At 44.9% G+C, this 20958-nt stretch overlaps 1 protein-coding gene across 2 annotated transcripts in view; it reads right to left on the minus strand.

Annotated features, from left to right (window-relative positions):
* Positions 1–3573: 3573 nt before the first annotated feature.
* LOC144115842 (caspase-1-like) overlaps positions 3574–20958 on the minus strand; it is a 41193-nt gene continuing 23808 nt past the window's right edge. For both annotated transcript variants that reach the window (XM_077650346.1, XM_077650347.1), the window contains exons 6-7: positions 10616–10739; positions 3574–5260 (exon numbers count right to left, since the gene is read on the minus strand). In XM_077650346.1, the coding sequence (XP_077506472.1) occupies positions 5022–5260; positions 10616–10739 (363 nt within the window). In that variant the 3' untranslated portion in view covers positions 3574–5021. The remainder of the gene's footprint in view (positions 5261–10615; positions 10740–20958) is intronic.

Here is a 20958-nt window from a genome sequence, read left to right on the forward strand (position 1 = left end):
GTGGCAGAAACGGCAAGCCACCATTCTGGACTTTTGTAAGTCCTAAGCGCACTCTCTGGAAATAAATTGTCTATAGTTGAAACTGCACTTTTTTCAATCATTTTCAGAGCTTTCCTCACTGTTGCATTTTCCCGGCTGTTACGTTTTTTTTCCCCGGTCCGGTGAAAAACGCATGAATGGGGTTCCACTGTATAACCAGCTTCCAACTGCCACAGTTGTAGCATGAGCCTAACGCAACAGCTCACATGATTAATCAGACTACAATAGCCACCACACAGCAGTTAGCACAAACACATGCACTCTATACAAGCTGAAGTACCAAAAGTCCTCTCTGTACAACCTGCATTTTTGGCAAGGCTTCACAAATGCAGCTTGGTTACATATCAGTGTGATTCCTCTTGGCTATGGGAAGTATATTTAAGCCAAGTGTTGTGCACATGGGAACAAAGTTTTGGGAATGGGACAGGCAGCCAAAGCAGCATCCATGTCCATAACCAAAGGCACCGCAAAAAAACCAGTTACATTACCTGTCTTACTAGTTACATGCAATCTATAAAAGTTGAAGCCAAGTGTGAATGGGTAGACAGCCACTCTATCCACTATTTCATACAACACTTCTACAAGTTACTGAGATATTTCCAGTCTTCAAAAGCCCTGGAAATGGTAACTTCAAAGCTGTTGTGCTGTCTGACGCAATTTACTTTTCCACAAAAGCTGAATGAAATACATTAGCTCAGCTAATTATCTGGTTCCTGTATCCTGCATCGTCATATTCATTGGAGAAAAAGTGACCATCACACCAGAAAAAACTTATTGGTCCTGTTTGGCCAAAACAAAAGCGATAACCTTAAAATCACGACTGTTTTTCAAGCTGCACACAATGACTATACGAATGCAGCTTTGTAGCACCAACACTAACTTGGCAATTTTTGACACTCCAAACCACATGAAGTTAAGATGCAGTAAAAGCCAGCATCATGAAATTGGCATGTTTACATTAGGGTGAAGTGAGAAAGGCATTTTCCTGTTTCTTGTGTGGTGAAAGCTTTCCCAGCTGAAAAAGTCCATTGGTTCCAATTGGAATTTTTCCACTTGGGACCAGTTAGGTTTTCGGACACCAATTGGACGTGGTTCCAATTGGTTTCAGGGGTGTCAAAAATCAATTGGTTTCAACTGGAACCAATTAGATTTCTTCCCAGGACCACTGGGGAACATTCTGCCAACATTTTACTAGGAAATTGAAATTATGAGGATTGCACACTGTTAAGGAAGTGAAGCCAAACAAACCATCACAAAAGCATCACACACAAGGAACATAAGCTCAATACATATCCACAGAACACACTTTTGCTTCTACTTATATATTCCATTAATGGAACCCTCCTGCTGGAGCCAGTGATGTTTAAGGCACATAAGCTCAATACATATCCACAGAACACACTTTTGCTTCCACTTATATACTCCATTAATGAAACCCTCCTGCTGGAGCCAGTGACGTTTGTCCGTTGAGCAAAATTATTTCATTTACTCATGCTCGCGGTGATGGTGGAAATGATGAAAACAATTCAGCAGGCAAAGCTGCTAATATATTTTTAACAGAAACCTCTTTAGTTCACTGTTGTATGTCAATAATGAGCAAAATGCAGCTGTGACACCCAGCACTTGACACCTCTGTAACCTACTGGAATGTCCAATTGGAATCTCAAGAATCAATTGAATTTATCCAGTTGGACAAGCTGCAGCCAAATGGGTCCGAGTGACTCCAACTGGTTCCAGATAACATCAGTTGGCAAAACCAGCAGGATAAGCTGCTGGCAATTAGAACCCAATAACTGCAATTGGTTCCAGTTAATGCCACTTGGAAGACCAGTTGGACAAGCTGCTACCAATTAAAACCTAGTGACACCAATTGGTTCCACTTAATACCGGTTGGAATTCCAATTGGGACCAATGGACTTTTTCAGCTGGGTTGCTTTCCTTTGGAAGGAATATTGCTTCTGTGCATCTTTAGTGGTGCACATTGCGGGCAACTTCAAGTGCCCAGAATGCAGCTTCACATTCTGACATGAACGCGTATTCTCCCGTAACATGGGCTGTCACTGCAGAGCATTTTAGACTGATGGGAACCATGCTCCCATTCGCTGTCTTACTAATTCTGTGCAAACAGTTGTGTGCTGTGCCAGAGGTATGAAAGTTCCTTCTTTAGCACATGCAAAATTAGGCAATGTGGTACATGAGAGAATGCCTCCTGAAAATTTTCGAAATAAAAGAAAGGGCTACATATGATGATGATGATTGATCAACTTGGTGTTTAAATCTACTCCAAGTTCATAACCTGCAGCTCCAGGTTTTGTGGTGCCCAGCTAAACTTGTGAGCATGAGCAATAGTGTAATCATTGTTCAGAATTAATTGCTTTCATGCTTTGCTTTTATGTTTTCTGTATTGCTTGCTGTGGGAGATTACACTTACACACTTCAACCTTGAGCAAGGAGGTCTAAATTTTTAACTGTAAGCTACTCTTCATAGTCGTTTTTCCTTTCCACACAGCTTACAGCGCTGTCATTTTCTGGGCTCTAAAGGCTTTTAAGTGCTAACCTGTAGGGAATTCTATTCGCATGCACTGATGGCACTATCCTGGGGCAGTGAACTCAAAAGGTGCTTAAGCATGCATAAAAAAAAGAGGCTCTAAAATTTGGTAAGGTATTCATACCTGGATCTGGTGGCAAAAAGTGACATAACAAATGAAAAGCAAGCATAAAATCAACCACCATTACACAGCAACTCAAAAAGCGATACTTCTTTAAGTCACACATATGCAATGAAGCTTTCCACTCCACATGGCCTGCAATGACACCAAGGTAAAATAAAGCAGTTACTGCAGTTAAACCTGGATGTCACAAAGCTCTACATACCGAATTGCTCAATATTACAAAGTTTCTCAATTCCCCAATGCCACCCACTGAAGCGTGTATATTAGTGAACTCCATTTAATGAAGGTGTTGCGGCGGTTGGCCCTGATATATAACGAACTCTCCACGCCGACTATCCATTAACTAGTGCTGTGTTCCTTGAAATTTGGATAAATCACACGAAAGTTTCCTAAAATAAAACACAGACTGCCAACAAACTGCCATGAGAGGAACGTCTATGACTGCAATGAGTGAATGCAGTTGATACAACACGCTGTGCTCCAGTGTCTTCAGCGCCTCTCCACAGCTAACGCAGCTGTCGCAATAGCTTTTGCATTTTTTGCAACACACCAAGCAGCACTACAACAGTTATGTACAAATGCAGCACAAAACAACAGAACGAGTAGTGCACACCCATCGCCACCAGTCAGTTGGTTGCGCAATTCACAGCAGACGTGGCGGGAGTGGGGACGGAGGGTGCGCACCGGAAACAATGGACAAACAGACCAAGACTTTTTTTCTTCCTTCCTTTTTCTTTTTTTACAAGTGACGAGCATGTGGAAAGATGCAAGTGCTTCCGACTCTCCTTGCCCGATGTGTAGTGGTGTCGTGCTTACGTCGTGTGGTCCGTGGTGGAGACAGTGGCGGCTGCTGCCAACGCGATCACGAAATACCTCTTCATTTTTAATGATTTTAGGTAACGAGGGTTTACTGTGAATGTTTGATACGCCCTTGTCATCTACATTTATTTTTCATTTTGGCTTCCTTTCTGCACAAGCCTTCCAAGTTTTCATGCAAAAACTGGGTGTAACCAAATCCTTCCTATAAAGAAACAATTGAGGACTTTTCTCGATTTTGTTATATCCACTGCACTGGTAATGTAAATCTACACAGCAAGTAAAAAAATTTCATGCAACACAGAATGACAGGTCTTATCGAATGCACTGCAGCCAGATATGGCTGGCATGCCATAATATACCATTTTCATCACTACAGGCTTAAGTAATAAGCATGTGCAATGCCAGAGGGTCAACATTCCACTGAACAGTCCACAGTGCATAGTTATGTGAACATTAAAAACTTTTGAATATAATGAATTAAAATAATGCTGTATTTGACTCCGCCCTGAACTAGTTTATGGTTTATGGGGGTTTAATGTCCCAAAGTGACTCGGGCTATGAGAGACGCCGTAGTGAAGGGCTCCGGAAATTTCGACCACCTGGGGTTCTTTAACGTGCACTGACATCGCACAGCACACGGGCCTCTAGAATTTCGCCTCCATCGAAATTCGACCGCCGCGGCCGGGATCGAACCCGCGTCTTTCGGACCAGCAGCCGAGCACCATAACCGCTCAGCCACCGTGACGGCCCGCCCTGAACTTAACAGTACTATTCAGGAAGTTGGAATAGTACTTTTTAGAACATTCACTTCCAAATAAAAAAATCACAATTCATGCATTCATAATGGAACGCACTCTTGCAAGGCACATGGGGATAATAACAAAGCCAAATTCTGGAGCACGCATGCCTGCTGGCATGGGCACAAGAACTACTCTTCCACAAGTGTCTTTACACGGAGCAGTCGCAACTTCCTAATCTTTGCTTAAATGAGCAAAGCCTCGGAACAGTTGAGCAAAATCGCAGCACTGTAAAGTCATAGAATTAAAAAAAAAAAAGAAAAGAGTTACATGCCATTCACACATGCCCAAGATTGCATACTGCATAAAGCTAAACTACATGAATATTTCACCTTTTTATGATAATAGCCAGGCACATCTCACCATACCCAAAGGCCACGACTCAGAGTCACAAATCCATGTAGACTTAAATTTATGGCAATACTCTGAGCACACACAGGAAGAAAAGCATATTTATGTGCATAGCTTCATACCATGAGACTATGGTGCGACACTAAGGGAGCTAAAAAAAATTTCTTGTATATCCCAGGTCACTGCACCGTACTAAAGCTGCAGGTGACTAGTTCAGCCAGTGCAGGCAAATTGAAAAGACCCACTGTCTCACATGCACGCAAGTTTGGTCTCTCCTTGAAGGCAAAAATGGGAGGACTGACAAGCATGCACAAAACACACAGGCAGGATGACAGCAGCCTCTTCAGCTGCGCCGCCCAAAGTACACTAGTCGCGTCAGAGTGGAGGTGATGGAAGGCACTTGCTTCTTGCGGTCCATGGCAGGGTCGCCAGGCACACACGATTCATAGTATAGAGCAACACGACGACAGACCACAGTAAGCATGGACAGCAGGTCTGCAGACCGTGCTCGCTCCTGAAGCACTGAGCACAGACCCTGTACGAACCAGGAACCCTGTGTTGTGTTGCGCCACGAGTAGAAGCCTGCACAAATGAGAAACCAAATGCTGCTACATTGAAAACTCAAAACAGAATTTTATCTCACAAGCGAAGCAGCAATGTGACTACAGAACAGTTCTTTGGATGCCAAGAGTTCGTACCTTCATTTGAAATAGAAATTTAGATGAGCAATAACGAACATTTACCACCAGTAATGAAGACTCTTACGTATGAAACCATTTCTTGTTACGTATTTTTTCAAGACAAAAATAAGTGCAAGCAAGTAACACTGCAACCCTGAAAGCACGAAGGTTACCTTTTAGATCCCATAAAGACTTCACAGAAGGCTTGAAGTGAACCATACTAAACAGGTACAGTAAAACCTCAATAATTTGGACTTCAAGGGAATGAAAAAAATGTCAGATTTATCCAAATGTCGAATTATAAATGGCACCCCAAACCTGCGAAAAACAGTATGCATAAAAGGAAAATTTATTTGGTGAAACCTGTGCAATTGTTATCCCCTTTTAAGATGAAAACTACTAGACAATGACGATTTTTTGCAGTTCCGTCAAATGCTTTAATTCCTGCACAATATCAAGAGTGTTGGAAGCAGAACTTCCCCGTAACTACGCGACTTTTTTCAGCATGTGACGTGGTAGTGCTGGAGCTTTTTTGCATGTGGCGTTGCATCTGACGAGACTGCACAGCACAAACAGCGAACAGCACATGGCGAGCACAGACATTCAATCCGCTGCAAGAGCAGAAATACCACGCGCACGAAATCGAGGCAAGCATGCAATGGTATCAGAGTGGCAAGACGCCTTCGAAAAAAAAAAAAAGCAAAACATGATAACAGATGACACAATCATCATACCAAATGATGCATGCGTGGCCACTAGCCGTGGCTGCAGGCTGGTGGTAAAGCTTCGAAAACTAAATTACGTGGCTGGACACTCAGCCTATCGACGGGGGCCTACTGATCGTCAACACGCCTGCTGTTGTGCGCATGTCAGAGGGGTGAGGGAAACAATGTAATATACGGTTCAGTCTTGACGACGAATATTTGGCTGATCACCCATTGAGCTGGTCATACTCCGACACAGCGAAACTTCAGGAGCCTGTCCAAATTAACCAATGCCAGCCACAGGATGTCTGAATAAACGAACTTCTAACGCCATAGACTTACACAAGCATTTGGAGGAACTTCAGCGCCAGTCCGAATTATCCAAATCCCTGAATTAACAGAGGCCGAATAAATGATGTTTTACTGTGTTGTTACTCCCCATACTTTTCCACCTCGAAGTAAAGAAGTTAGGCAGAAAGCGATGCTCCAGATGTTTCATTACTGTTATGTTTTTTCAGTTTGATCTTTGGATTCCTACGCCATTCACTGTGTGCAGCACACTTCACAGACTTGCGCACATATTCTCCACAGAACGTTATCATTTGCTTCGATACCTTTGATACTTTGCCTTTCAGGCAGTAGCAAGGCTTCCATGTGTAACAGCAGCAGTTGAAAGCCACACTAAGCATAACCGGAATAAGCTAAAGCCTGAATGATATGCACTGTTTATAATGCTGAACAGGGAAGTTGTGCTTTTCTTTCTTCATAGTCATGGCACTTTTAATGACGTTAAGCACTGGTGTGGCACCCGCGCATGTCAGAGGTCAGTGCAGGTCTGCCACTTGCCCTCCGTGCTGAGTGGCCACACACACGTGTACTGGCCTGGCATGCATTGATGAATTTCCAATGCTTTTACCTGTGCAATGTACTACATCAGCCTCTTGTGCAAATGAGGCTCCCTATAATTCAAACCCCAAGTAATCTGAACAAAGTTTCAGCCACTTTCAAGTTGAAGTTACTAGAATTTGACTGCAATGTCCAGCTGAACAACTTATGTTTAACTTCCATACACAAAAATAGGACTCGCAGTAATGCAAGGTTTTAAGCTACATTCTGAAATGCTGTGATAGTAGACAAGTGTCCCTCTTGCTCAACCTGGTGCTTTCACCATGGCTCCCATTGATATGACTTCAGTTTTGATTTTCTGATGTGCTACATTCTCTTATGAAGTTAATGATAACTGTAAGCTACAGCAATGTTCCGACCTGACAGCAGACCATTGCAGTTCATGCTAAGGTATTCTGTCACATAATGCCTCAGTGTCAACCCCTACATTACAAGTGGTTGAGCACTGTGCTACTCCTCACACTAGTAGAGCCAGCCTGTGGGGCTGCTTCTTAAAGCATTCTTCATCGATGCCTCCTCCACCACATGAAAAAATATTGTCACAGCAGGATGAACGTGGCACATTAAGTGCTGGTTCCATTTGAAGTCACTAACTACCAGAACACAACTTTATCAACCCAAAGTGCTAACCTTCAGTCACATTTAGCCATGTTCATAAAAATAATTTTTCTGATGATGTGCACTGCTCTCCGCAGTAATAACTGTTCTGATTTCGATGGCCGGAAAGCCCAAGTCAGCCTAGTGACCACCACTGTGCTCAGCAAATACTGTGGTGCAAGCTCTTGAGAGCATCTTGTAGTCTGTTCCTTGCCAGAAGCAGCAGCAATGTGTCCATTACAACAAAGTCCTCACAAGAAGCACGGACTACCCTAGGGCCTTTTTGTTTCAGTTTGTTTTTGCACCACTTAGCTCCAGTTCTGGGTGCCTTTCCCTTCACCAACCAAGGCAACCTCTCAGTTGCCAACAGTTGCAAAGGCCAGTATTTCCCAAGATGCAGTTGACTCATATATGCTGAAACTTCAGAAGTTCGAAAAAGTTGCAAAATTTTTCTATATAAAATGTTTATTTCACTTGACAATTCAGAATTATCCTTTTATTGGTGGAAATATCTTTCTCAACACCGAATTTCAGCCATCCTACAATGTAGGATACTAAGCAAATACGCTAACTGTTATGTGCGGTAAAGCTTCAAGCATCTGACATTGACTTTAAAATCACGTTTCTCATCACACGCAGTGGTTTCCTTATGACAATGCGCAAAAATTATTTGTTTTTTTTTTTCAGAATTACAATGTCGTTTATGGAGTCAAACATCCAGAGAAGACTGGCGGATATTTCTGAATGCACACAACGCACAAAACTGAACCCACACAACACAAGTCTTGCACAGAAGTTTAGACCCTCTTGAACCGAAATTAGCAGGTGCAGGGTTTTACACAATAACCTATTAGAGTTGCTGTCCAAAAAAGCGAGGTCCAACATGTAGGGTGCTAGGCATACAGGATGTTTCACCTAAAATTTTACACACTTTCTAAAAATAGACTTTTTAAGTTAGAAGAGCACCTTTTTCGGCACTACATTGACAGCGGTGTAGTACATCAGAATACAGCTAAAAGGGGCTAACTAGCAGGCTAGTTAGCTCATTGAATAGTTAACCTTTTAACTATTAATATTAGGGTCCTTAATTACTGAACAGGCATGTACCCAACCGTAAGTGATATCCATATCAGTTTTTATGATTTCGAAAATGCGGTTACCCTCGGTGCTGTGGCCCAACAAATTTTGGCTATTTTGACGAGTTACATGCACTGCAGAGGTTGCTTTACCTGCAAGCTCGTCAAAAGCACATGTATTTTGGCGCGATGTAGCCAAAATTTGTTCGGCTACAGCGTCGAAGATAACCGTGTTTTCAAAATTCTAAAAACTGATATGCATATTACTTACAGTGGGCTACACGCCTCTAAATAATTAAGGAGCCTAAGAGTAATAGTTCAAATATTAACTATCCAATATTAGTTAACTAGCCTGCTAGATAGCACGTCTTAGCTGTGTTCTGATGCACTACACCGCTTGCAATGCTATGCCGAAAAAAGCGCTCTACTAACTAAAAAAGCCTATTTTAAAAATTGTGTAAAGTCTTAGACGAAACACCCCGTATATGGGTTAAATGTGGGAACGAATTCGTAACATTAAGATGAAAAATGAAATTTTGTGCAATGAGACACAGCAAGAAAGTTCCCAAAGGGTACCCTGACAGTACAGCCTGACCTGTTAGACTTTACTCCCCTATTAGGATACATGCTTGGTCAATGAGGAAGGCAGAATGCCCAAAAATCTCCTTGACAAAACTAAAGAACTTACAGTTAATATTAAAATCAACAGTTTCTAAAATGGTTAAGATGCAGCACTCCAATAAGGGTAGACAGCTTTCCCCCCCCGCCCCCCCCAACCCGTAATACTGCCTTGTGGTTGCTCCACATTCTCACCTGCAGATTTGGCTGGACAGCAAATTATGGCGAGCATTAGGACTGGTGCTGTCTTCAGCCAGAACCTGCCAGCTTGAACACTCGGGTTTAGTAAAAGTGTGGACTGTACTCAGTGCACAGCTCAAGTAATGCACAGACCACAAGTTCACAGCACTGACAGCTCATGCACACGCAGCGAGAGCCCAGTTAGATACCAAAGGCTCACAACTCAAGCACTGGGCACAATGTCTGGCATCCTTTTAGCACAGGAATCTGCTGGAATCTGACACATGTTCTCAACTAGGCTAGCACCGTAACAGGCTGCAGCAGCAATGCCAACTGCATGACCTTTTTGTGATGTGCACAAGAAATAGTCGGATTTTTGAACGCGGTGCGTCAACAGTGGTGCATCAAACAGCAGAGCCTTGCGCGTGCCAGCCCAGCGTTGCGCGTGTGAATGGTGTGTGCGAGGCGACGGCGACGAAGAGCGTGGCGAGCATGAGGAGCGGAGAGCTGACGTGTCCGAAAACCAAGGTGTAAAGGTAAAGGAAGACAGCGCAGCGGAGATCGGGTCATTCAAGCAAGGCAGTGGCAGCCGTCGGATGTTGGGTCCGTGCTGCAGTGACCTCCCTTGGATCACTGACGCAAGCCTCCTGCATTCTTTGCATATGTGGAGGTGACTGAGGGTCTGCGCTGCCGAAAGGCACTCTTGGATAGACCGCTTTAAGCCTCTGGCGTTTCATGATGCCGTTGACGGGACCTGGCTACGCAATTCCTGCTGCTGCCAAGTTCCTGCGGCTGTTGACGGGAGACCAGCGGCGTCTCCCTGTGTTCCTCTCCGCTCCTACTACCAGCTGGCTCCCTTCCGCCGCTTCCTTCAGATGCGTCCCACTACAACCACCCGCGTTCGCCCTGTCTGCAAAACATCCCCACTTCACCTGGGATGCTCAGTACCTGGTGAACTCTTTCCTTTATTCTGTAGAGTTGTACGTGTGTTGAGTGTGCGTTTTTCTTGTTTTCGTTTCCGTTTCTTATTGGCCTCTTTCCTTTAAATTATAAATACGGCTTCGTTTTGTTTTCTCTGATCTCTTTGTTGTTTTGTTCGAACCTGTACGCGATAACGTTCCCCTTCGGAAAGTAGGGGACGCGTTACCAATTCGCGACATTTTTACTCCTGCTTACCGGGCACTGTGGAGTAAGCAGCCAAGAAATCAGCATGCGTTGGAATGCGATAAATCTGGCCAGGTGAGTCGGAAGTGTCCAAGACTGCCGGAGTGCCTGCATCCAACCTGTCGCCCCGACAGGCCTGCAAAGCATAGTAAAATGCATTACAGTTAGCAGCAAAAATTCTGCACAATCAAAATAGCAAGACTTTATTTGGTCAAGCGGCTCAAGTAAAAGCAACTCACCTCACACAGCACTATATTTTGCCAGGCTTTCTCATGCAACCCGAAAAACTGTAGATGCACTGCTACGCTGCAGTTTCAGTGCTACACAATTACATCAGGCAATATTCGAAAGGAGCCTGAAACACCACAGCATCAATCAAAAGAAATGTTTCGGAATGAGTAAGTGGCCTTGTGAGCAGTGCGGTTCCAAAAGAATTTCTTGCCAAGCGATGAATAACAGCAGAAAAACTAAAGGTGCATTATCTGCCTTCTGGCCCTTCCTGAACTCAAAACTCTTCCCTTTTTCCATGGATTCGTGCAGATAAGACAGGTTAAAGCTTGTTTGAGCTGACTGGAGCAATTTTCTCCATGGGTGCCTCAGCTCCAAGAAATTTCAGAAATTAAGGTAGCTACTGCTTAGTTAAACAAAATGTTTTTTCACTTCAAATATAGCAACAAATTCCAGTGCACTTGAGCACATTTCTGAGGAGCATGTTCACATTACTGAGGGGACTGTTTGCAAGAGAGTGAAACCCAGAGAGTTTGTACTTCAAGTTGATGCACGTCACGCCTTGAGTGGGAGGCGTTCATGACAGCACTTACTGCACTACTTTCCTCAATTTTCAATGGTACTTGCCCACTGAAATAACACTGCCTGAGAAAGTGATTGTAACAGTCATCACAGTCACTGGAATTTACTAGAGGTTGCACTAAATGTCTGTTGCTTTTACCTAATTTTGTGGCTTATCCAAGATCTGCTCTGGATAAAGTGAGATAGCTGCTACCTTAGGACCCAAACCTCTCAATCTAGCTAGACTCAGTAGAGTAAAATTGCGATAATCCAAACTCGGATAATTTGAATTTTCGGTTATTTCAAACAAACTTCAAAATTTTCTTTGGCTGGCTGTACGGAAAACAGGTTCCAGAAATCATCCCAGACTCGCGATGGCTTCGTTGAGCTCACCCGGCAAAGAATTTGCTCCATCTTCTCCGGGAAAGCAGAGATCAGAATGTCGGAAACAGATCTGTACAGTTTCTTTTGGACATCATTCCACAACCCACTCAAAACAGACAGGGCACCTAAGAGGTAGATTTCTGGGTCCTTTCTAATGCTCGGGTTCTGTAGGGGCCGGTATATCAGATGTTTCATAAACCAAGTTTCATCACGCAGATTATTTCCTGGTCCAAAGGTTTAGGCACCGACGCTGCATTTGGCGGCAGGAAGCAAAGTGCGATGTTGCTGGAACTAGCACTGCAGCGGTGGGCATAGACATTGCAATCCTGGCCTATCAAGTCATCGTTATGGCAAAAAGTTTGCGGGTTATCCATGCTGCTCGACTGGACCTGTAGGTCACCAGAATCGAAATCGCGTTATGCAAGCATCGCAGAGACTTGCTTTTTTCGACCACGAGTGATCAGAGCTTCGTTGATCCATCAAGGTTGGTGGCGAGCAACTTCAGATTTCTTCTCACCTTGTTCACCTCGCTTGATAATTTCCAGTTTCATGGAAAAGGTGATGTTCTGCAGTTTCGCGGCTGCCATCGCGTGCACACACAGATAGTGAAAACCTTGCAAAATTTCCGATGGCAACACAACATACCGAATGTGCGAACTACACAAGAACGCAGCAGACACAGGCACAACTGATGCAACGCACTAAAAGCGCATATTCTGGTTGGCTGGGTATGCGCCCGCTGCCTTCGTCATGAAAAATCTGTGCAATCATTTGTCTGTGCATGCTGTGTAGCACCAATAGCACCCGCACGTACATGCAGGAAAGCTAACCTTCTGTGATGTGTTGAGGGAAAGCCAACTTCTTGAATCGACCGATGTTGTCCTAAGTTCGATCTGTCAGATGTGACTGCTCATTTTTGTACAATATAGCCATACATTTCCCAGTAAATTCACATTATGCCTTTACGGTGCTGAGAAATTATTCAATATAAAGATTTTGATCTAAATGAGTTCAATTTAATCAGGTTCCACTGTACTTTTTCGCGTGTTTGGATAAAAAGACTAGGCTCTGAGGAGTTCCACATCTACACCACGGACAGGTGCACCCAGTGCCGCGCAGCAGCTCATATGGCAAGGAAAGAGGGCATGCTCTCATCTCCTTGCGCCTCCAGCCAGCACATGCTGACAACGCACCTTCATCCGGAGCAGCGCAACACGCAACATTTCAATGGTGAACTATGCAAGGACATCTGGGAACACATCTCAGAAATCGCGTGCATCCCGTCCTTAGACTGGTGCAGGTTGGCGTGCCGCTTCTAGCGCGTGCACAAACATCGTTCGACTCTTTGTGGACCAGAAAACGTCTGGACAATGCACAAATGATGTGTGCATAATGCAGTCACATGACCATATGCCACGCAAGTGAGGTCGAAAAAATTGAGCAATCAGTTGCAACGAGTCCAAAATTTCAGCCGCTGTTATACACTAACTCAGTGGGACGTGTGACTCAGTGCTGTGCAGGTCTGGAAAATTAATCGTCTGAAAAATTTATCACACCCCTTATATTAAAAACGACCAGCATATGAAGAATCACGTGGCAAGGGCTTGAGACTATGATGGCTTGTGTATTTTGGCTTGCTGCCATTTGAACATTGCTGAATGGAAGTTTAAAAGCAGTTATCTTTATGTTGTTTCAATTTATTATTTCAAATAACTAGTGAACTTCACAAACCACCTCTTTTGGTCTCTAATTGATCTCTAATGCATTGCCTCTTTTTCCACCACTAAGTTTCCATCCGCAAAGTACTCACTTAAATTCGAAAATATTTGCTTTGGTTTGGAACTATTCGAACAAAATAATTATTTGCTTCATTTTCGCTTCGAACCGGGAATTCACTATTCCCACGTGCCTAGTAGTAGACCACCGCAAGCGACCTTTGTCTTGCAGTAAACTTAGCTAGGCCTTCTGTGATGATGGCCCAGTAAGTCAAATCCGAATATAACGAACTCGGATAGAGCAATATATGCTTTACACTGAGCACTAAGAAGTTCTTTTATCATATTTTTTATAACGAACTACACATTGGATACACTGAACACCGAGCGGACTGCAATCAGTCACCAAACGCCAGTGATCGGTCACCAAACACCCGCCAACGCACTGTTGAACAGGCTCCAGGTAGTTTCTGGGAAACCACGCTGCTTGACCGCACTTCAGTGAATCCTGTAAACCGCAGGAGGAGCAGGAGCAGCCCTTTAAAATCCGTGCCACCAGCCAGACTCGCTTTGCAGCCGCCTACCACATGATCAAGTACGTGTGAGGAGCTCTGGACCTATCAGCGTGCTTCAGGAGATGAAAGCAGCCCAATAGCCTACAAATGCTACCAGACATCGTCCTCCATCCTCAATGCTTTCTTTCTTTGAGCTTGCGAGCCATGCAGTCGTTCTGCTCTCTCGACTCTGGCTGTGCTTGTGTTGCTGCACACTTGCTTTCCAGCGCTCCATCCTGCACGATGACAGCGAAACAGCGGCAAGCCCTGCTGCTTTCTAACAAACTTCAGATTAGTCACCACGTCGAGAGTGCCGAAAAAAAGTAGGACATTGCCCAGCATTTCAAGATTCCGAGGAGTATGCTAAGCACCATTTTGAAAAATAAGTCGCCCATCAGAGACAATGCACAAGAATGCCCGAATACTGATGGCCGCAGCCTCATGCCCAGAACTGCTTCTTTCATGCTGGACTGTGTCATGAGGTTGCGAGTGTGGTGCACGCAGTGCAAGATGACAGTGACGCTTCCACACTGTGGAAAGAACTTTGCGATGTTCCAGACGCCAAGCAACAGAAGCAGCCTGCAAGGATTTTGTCATGGTTGATGATATCACATCACTGCGACAGCGAGCCTGTTGGACTCTGAAACTGTTTCAGGTGCACTGGTATCTGGCGCTACCAAGGAGAGTGAGGAGCAGCTGCCAAATGATGTCGCATGTCGAAAATGCAATTCTCATTGATGGAGCTAAACGCAGTGTTCAGGCAAAAATTCCTGCCTTCTGCAAATAGGTGTATATTTCTCGCCAATGAATTATTTTTGAAATAAATCATTCATGATGAGTGGCATGGTTTTTCTTTCATCGGCGTGTTCTCACTCCACTGTTCACACCCTCGTGTATAATGAATTTCGTACCGAAGTTTACTGAAGTTCATTAAAAGTGGGTTCAGGTATATCGAATTATTACATATACCAAACAAATTGCATTGAAATATGCTGTTCATTATAACCGGGTTTGAATGGAAGCCCACTGTTGCATTCCCGTGTGCCAAATTTTCCCAGCTGCAAAGTTCTCATGAGCCAGATCCATGCAATACAGCCTCGGCTGTTAAGTCGCAACTGAGGCAGCGTTCCCACATGCTACATCACGAATGTCCCTTTGCATTATAGTTTTACACCATGCCCACATTTTGACAGCCTACCGTATTTACTCGATTGTAAGTCGACCTATTTTTCGAAATTTGAAAATCCGAGAGGCTTGACTTAAAATCGAAACGAAAGCATCGAGCCACAAATAAAGGCGAGACAAACGAGATATCAGGCATGCTACAGCGTGGTTGCATGTTTGCTGCGTGGCTCTGTCGCATTGCCCTTGGTGCTGGCCTTGAGCAGCTGCTATGTAAACGCGCAGAACTGGCATGCCCACCCCACGCGAGGCGGCCGATGGTAGCTGTCGATAAGCAGCAAACTGCCACCGGCCCACTCCCCACACATGGCCACAGATTGCGTCTGCTGATAAGCTGCGGCAGCCCGATAATGCATTCGCTTTCTACTCTTTCTTTTTACTTTCAACTGCGCACTCGGCACTCAAGAGGCATCAATAGTCGATGGAAGGGCGGCCGTTCCAATCGCGGCAGCACTCCCACTCGGAACCACAGCAGCGCCGGGGGTGTCGGTGGCCGACGGAAGAGCCGACGCCGCTCTCGCGTAGTTTCTCTTTGGCTCCGACGCATTCGACAACTGTCGGCCGTGTTTCACAAGTTTTAATGTAGTGCTTCGTCATTCGTCATTTGTGCTCTGGGTCCAGTAATCGACCGGCACTCGTTAACGGCTACATTCAAGATGGCTATCATTCTTTACGCCGAAGAAACGAACTGCGTGCCGGGCAACAAGTTCGACATTCACAACGGGTGATACACGTGAGGCAGCTGCAGAGACCTTCGAATAACCTGGGCATTTCTGTCAGTTCTGTGAACTCCGAATTAATGAGGTTTTACAAGCCATCACGTTATTTTTGTTTCCAGTCTTGTCATGTTATGGATTTCATTTTGCCTGACCACATTACAGGTTGGATACTGTTACGCTGTTAAATTAAGTAGTATACATGTCTGCGCACATATCATGTTTTTTTTTTTTGTATACGGTGCTCAGGCAGCCTAGTTTTGTTTATATCAGCTGCAAAGGACATACACTATTTTGAAAAAAAATATGAGCAACAATGTTTGCTTGTTTATCTTTTAGAATTTATTTTTGTGCTGACCAGATATTCGATATTCGATTCGATATTCGAAGCCATTTTTTCTTCATATTCGTATTCGAAAATTTCAATATTCGCAAACCCCTACAAAAAAGTAATGCCATGCAATTAAGCAAGTTTCTTGCAGCAACATTACTTCAAAGCTCTCTGTAAAAATTTACATAACATATTACATAAGTGTACAAGGATTTGTTTTACATGAAATTAAATGGCATACTTAGAATCAGCACACGAAAATACATGTCCCCTAAAGGCTGTGTAACTAATTTTTTAAAGAGCAAGGTACCCCCTTAACTCTTTCGCTACCGCGCCATAGGCGACCGGGCATATATGACCGACATTTTGAAAAAACCGCCGAAAATTCATTTCGGCGCTTGACACGCTACGCGATCTAGGTTGTTTCTACCGAAACAAGTTCATAATTGCAGCTTTTGTTTTCAGTTTAGAACGTGAGGGGGCGCCGTGAAAAATGAAACTGAACGGCCGCAGCAGCGTTGGCCAGCAAACATGGCGTCCACATTGCCACCCGCTGCTCGATATCGAAATCCGACACCAAGTGCTTCGGCTGGTGTCGGTTCTGGTGTTTGCGACGAAAGCAGTGGTCATAAATCAGACAACGATGTACAAACGTCGGATTTTGGTTCCGACAGCGAGACTTCATCTCAGGGGCCTGGAACATCAGCATGTATTCACACATAAGTTTTGTTTTCGTTCGCTCTACGTTTTCTGCAGTGCATGCGGTCTGTAATTGATGAAAGTGGTTTATTTTTGTGCTTCAGGGCCTTCACAACAAATCTCCGAAACAGTTTGCCAAATGCTCAAGGTCGTGTCACGTTTTTTGAACCGAGACAACGGCCAGGTGTCTATGTCGGCGCATCGCTGCAGAGCGACATTCGGAGATTCCCTCGACCTCTCGGCTTCTTCTTGATGTTCTTCATGGCGGAGGTGATGAAGACTGTACGAAAACACTAATAAGTATGCTTGGATGAAGTTTTTGGACAGGCAAACATACACTCAGCGTGACGGCTCATGGGAAGAGGTGAATCCGTTGGACAAGTTCATTGGAATCGTCATACACATGGGAATTGTCAACCTGCCACGACTATATCTCTGTTGGAATACAGGAATCATCTATTCTGGCCTTCAGACATCAAATAACATTTTCCGAAATCAGTTTTTCGCTTTGCTTGCCTTTCTACACATAGCGGACACGGAGGATTCAGTGACGGCTGCTATTGGCAAATTCATCAATCCTGATGTTCCTGAGCTGGCCCATAAGGCCAAATTTGGTCAGCTGGCTTAAGGGGGGACACCCCTCTTAGAACTTTTTTCCTTATTTATGGGTGGATCTGGTTGCAACTTGCACCATTTGTATATTTTTGCATGCTGATTTCAAATATCTGATTAGTTTTTTTGTAGATTAAATAGTTTTCAAAATTTCATCGAATTCATGTTGCTCATTTGGAGGTGGGCTAATTACTAAACACTCTATGGCATGATGAGAATAGACCTGCCAGAGTGATCTAGAAGGATCATAGAGTGCAACAAGACAAGAATTAATGTGCTAGAAGAATTTCAACCAAAGTTACACCTAGTCAAAATTTGTGACAAAAAGCCCAAGTTGGCAACCAAGATTGATAATTAATTTTGTAAATGTTGCCGTGTAATAACTGAACATATTTTAGTCTTAATGCACTGTCCAAGAGTTTTTCTTTCTAACAAAACAAGAATGCGAGCTATAGCACATATAGTTTAAGAGATATCGCTCCTCCAAAATTGCAGAACCCTGAAAATTGCAGTTTTGAGAAAACGAGAAAAAACATCTCACAGTATCTACATGTAAATTATGTCAATGATTGATATGTCAACATGATCAGAAACTAGTGGAAAGTGAACTAAAGCAAAAATTAATGGCTTATGCCGATTTCAGCCTAAGTTATGCAATAGGCAACTTTTGAAAGGAAAGGTCCATTTGGGTACCCAAGACAGATAACCTTCTCAGTAAATTTTTTCTTGTGGTCATTGCATTTACCTTGGTGTCACATGTGACTCACAAGGTTCCCTTTCTAGCAAAAAAAAATTATAGCAATAGCAAGAACAGGACCGGAGATATTAAAGGGACACTGAGGAGAACCCTATCAAAATTTTTTTGTTAGCAATATCTGATAGTTCGGCATTTCATGGCTTTGTTGACGCTTGTCCGGGAGCGAAAGATGCATTTATTTCAAAGAAATTCGGATTCTAAGTTGAAAAATTTTTTCCCGCCGCTCCGATTCAAACTCGAGAACTCTTATGACGACACGGAGAACTCTTTTATGACAACACAGAACGGAGTGACGTGAAACGTGACGTAAACGGAGACTCCGTGATTTTTGGCGGCTAGCGGTGCGGTCTAGCAGCTGCCGAAATGAAAGCTACCGCCGCCGCACGTTGAAGGCTACCGCCGCCGCACGTTGAAGGCATCTATCGGGGGTCGCCACCGTCGCTTCGTTTACGTTTGCACCGGCGTCTTGCCAGCGTTATGATGGATTCCGCTCCCGAACCCGACGACGTGGTTTTCGCAAAAACTCTGGCCTGCATTTCAGCGACCTCAGCCCCACAGAGCGTGCGATGCTTTTGAGGGAGCACGGTTAGGTTAGGCGCCGGCGGGTGGTCAAGATGATCGACTGGAAGCTCTCGTTTGAATTCTGGGTCTTCCCCCGAATGCACCTCTGCAGCAGGCTCTTCTCTGATAAGCGACTGTACACGGGCAAAAGAGCTTCAGCCACATCGCTTGGCAGACTGTACTTATGCTTCGGTTCGGGCTCCTCTTTTGCTTTTGCAGCGTTGTGGCGGCACCAAGACTGCTCACCAGTGGGACACAAAGTGTGATTGGGGCAGTCATCAGAAGACGTGATGTGGTAATATGTCGCCATCACGGCTCGCTGCATAGCATTCACATTACCTACATTTGACCTTAGCGCTCGGCCATAATATATAGCTAGCTTGTCAACTAGATCAGCTGTGAGCCTTCCTCTGCACCCTTGTGCCTCTGCAAGAGGTTGCACAAAGCTGCTCCCATACGCTTGTGCACATGGTTTATGCAATCCTCCTTGACTACTTCAATGTAGCCATAGATTTTAGCATCCTGAAGGGCATTAAACGTGCGACTGTCCCCATCGCATAACATCGTTGTGTAGCGCATGTTGTGGCGCTGTAGAGACCTCTCAAATAGAATTTTGCCTGCCTCTACCTCCATTTGGCCAGCCTTGCAGTTGGTGTTCTTTTGGCACTCGTGGCGCGATCTCCAGAGTTCATAGCCGTCAGTGTTCGGCTTTGGGCCAGTTTCGCAGCCCAGACAAAAGTTTGACAGCACCACATAATCGAGCACATAACCAGTGAAGAGCTCCACTACGGCACCGACGCCTATATGTGACGAGTGTCCGCGCGTCATCCATGTGCCGTCGTAACACACGGCAATGTTTCCCCTGTGTCCAAAACACAAGTCGTCATATACCTTCGCCACTGCCTGCGCGGCCTGTGCCATAGCTGCCGCGGCTGCTCGAGTAGCAGCAGGTTGCAGTGTGTTTTTCAAGTGCCGTTGAAACGTCTTGTCGTGCATGCCACGCCGCGACAATCCCATCGCCGAAAAGATATCGTTCATTGCTGTCTGGGCGTTACCGGTCGACAGCATTGCTCGACTAGCAAGAATATTGAGCTCGAAAGGATTGCACTTTTTCTCACCGTCAACCCTCCGCGAGTTCCACTCGGCCACAATCTCACCACAGTTGTCACATAGCACGATCAGTTTCACGGCGAGGCCATAGCTCTGGTCGCTGGTAATCAACCTCACGCATCCGCGACACGTTTTGCACCGCACAGCATCCAAGAGGACGTTTGCAACACTGAGGTCAATTATTGCATAGGAGGCTGTTCCGTCTGCGTCTGATCCTGCGGACGCACCACTTACATCGGCGAACAGCGCGGTCTTTCGTGCCGTCGCCGGCGTCGATTTCAGCCGATCAAGTGTAGACTGCTCACGGGCACTCGCTTGAGTTATGTCACTGTTAGTGACAGGCGCGGTGTCAATTCGTACGCGACTACAATCGGCACGAAGAACACCGCCGTTATCCAGCGGAGACGGAGAAGCGTCACCGCCCGCAACGTGACCGTCACGCAATCCCGTACCACTGGCGCTTGCTTGTTGCACAGTATGCAACAATGTCGCGTCATTAACACGTTTTTTTCTTTTTGCACGCTTTCGCCCGAACTTGTGGACAGAGCGGTACTTCTTAGCGCCTCCTGGCATGGTTCTCGCGTTGCACTAGCGTGGTCGGCAGAAAGACAAAATGGCGTCGCCGGGCGTCCGCTTTCCATGGCTAGCTTGCCGGAACCTACCAGACGACACCATTTCGATCACGTGCCTAAACCGGCCAATAGCAGCGCGCGCCGCTATTTATTTTTTCTTTCGTTTTTTTGGCAAAGGCGGCATGTACAGGGTTGCTGCTCTAAAGAAAAAAATAAGCCGAAAGCCCGCGCTTTCGAACGAGACCAAAATGGCCGCGGTAGAGCCTTGATCGAAATTGGGTGTCGTTTGTACACAATTTAAAGGGCAGTGGGTGTGATACTGCATTTTTAAATCGCTTAACTTCTTAATTACGTCGGGTATAATGATAAAAAT

This window comes from Amblyomma americanum, chromosome 1, assembly GCF_052857255.1.
Source record: "Amblyomma americanum isolate KBUSLIRL-KWMA chromosome 1, ASM5285725v1, whole genome shotgun sequence".
Lineage (NCBI taxonomy): Eukaryota > Metazoa > Arthropoda > Arachnida > Ixodida > Ixodidae > Amblyomma > Amblyomma americanum.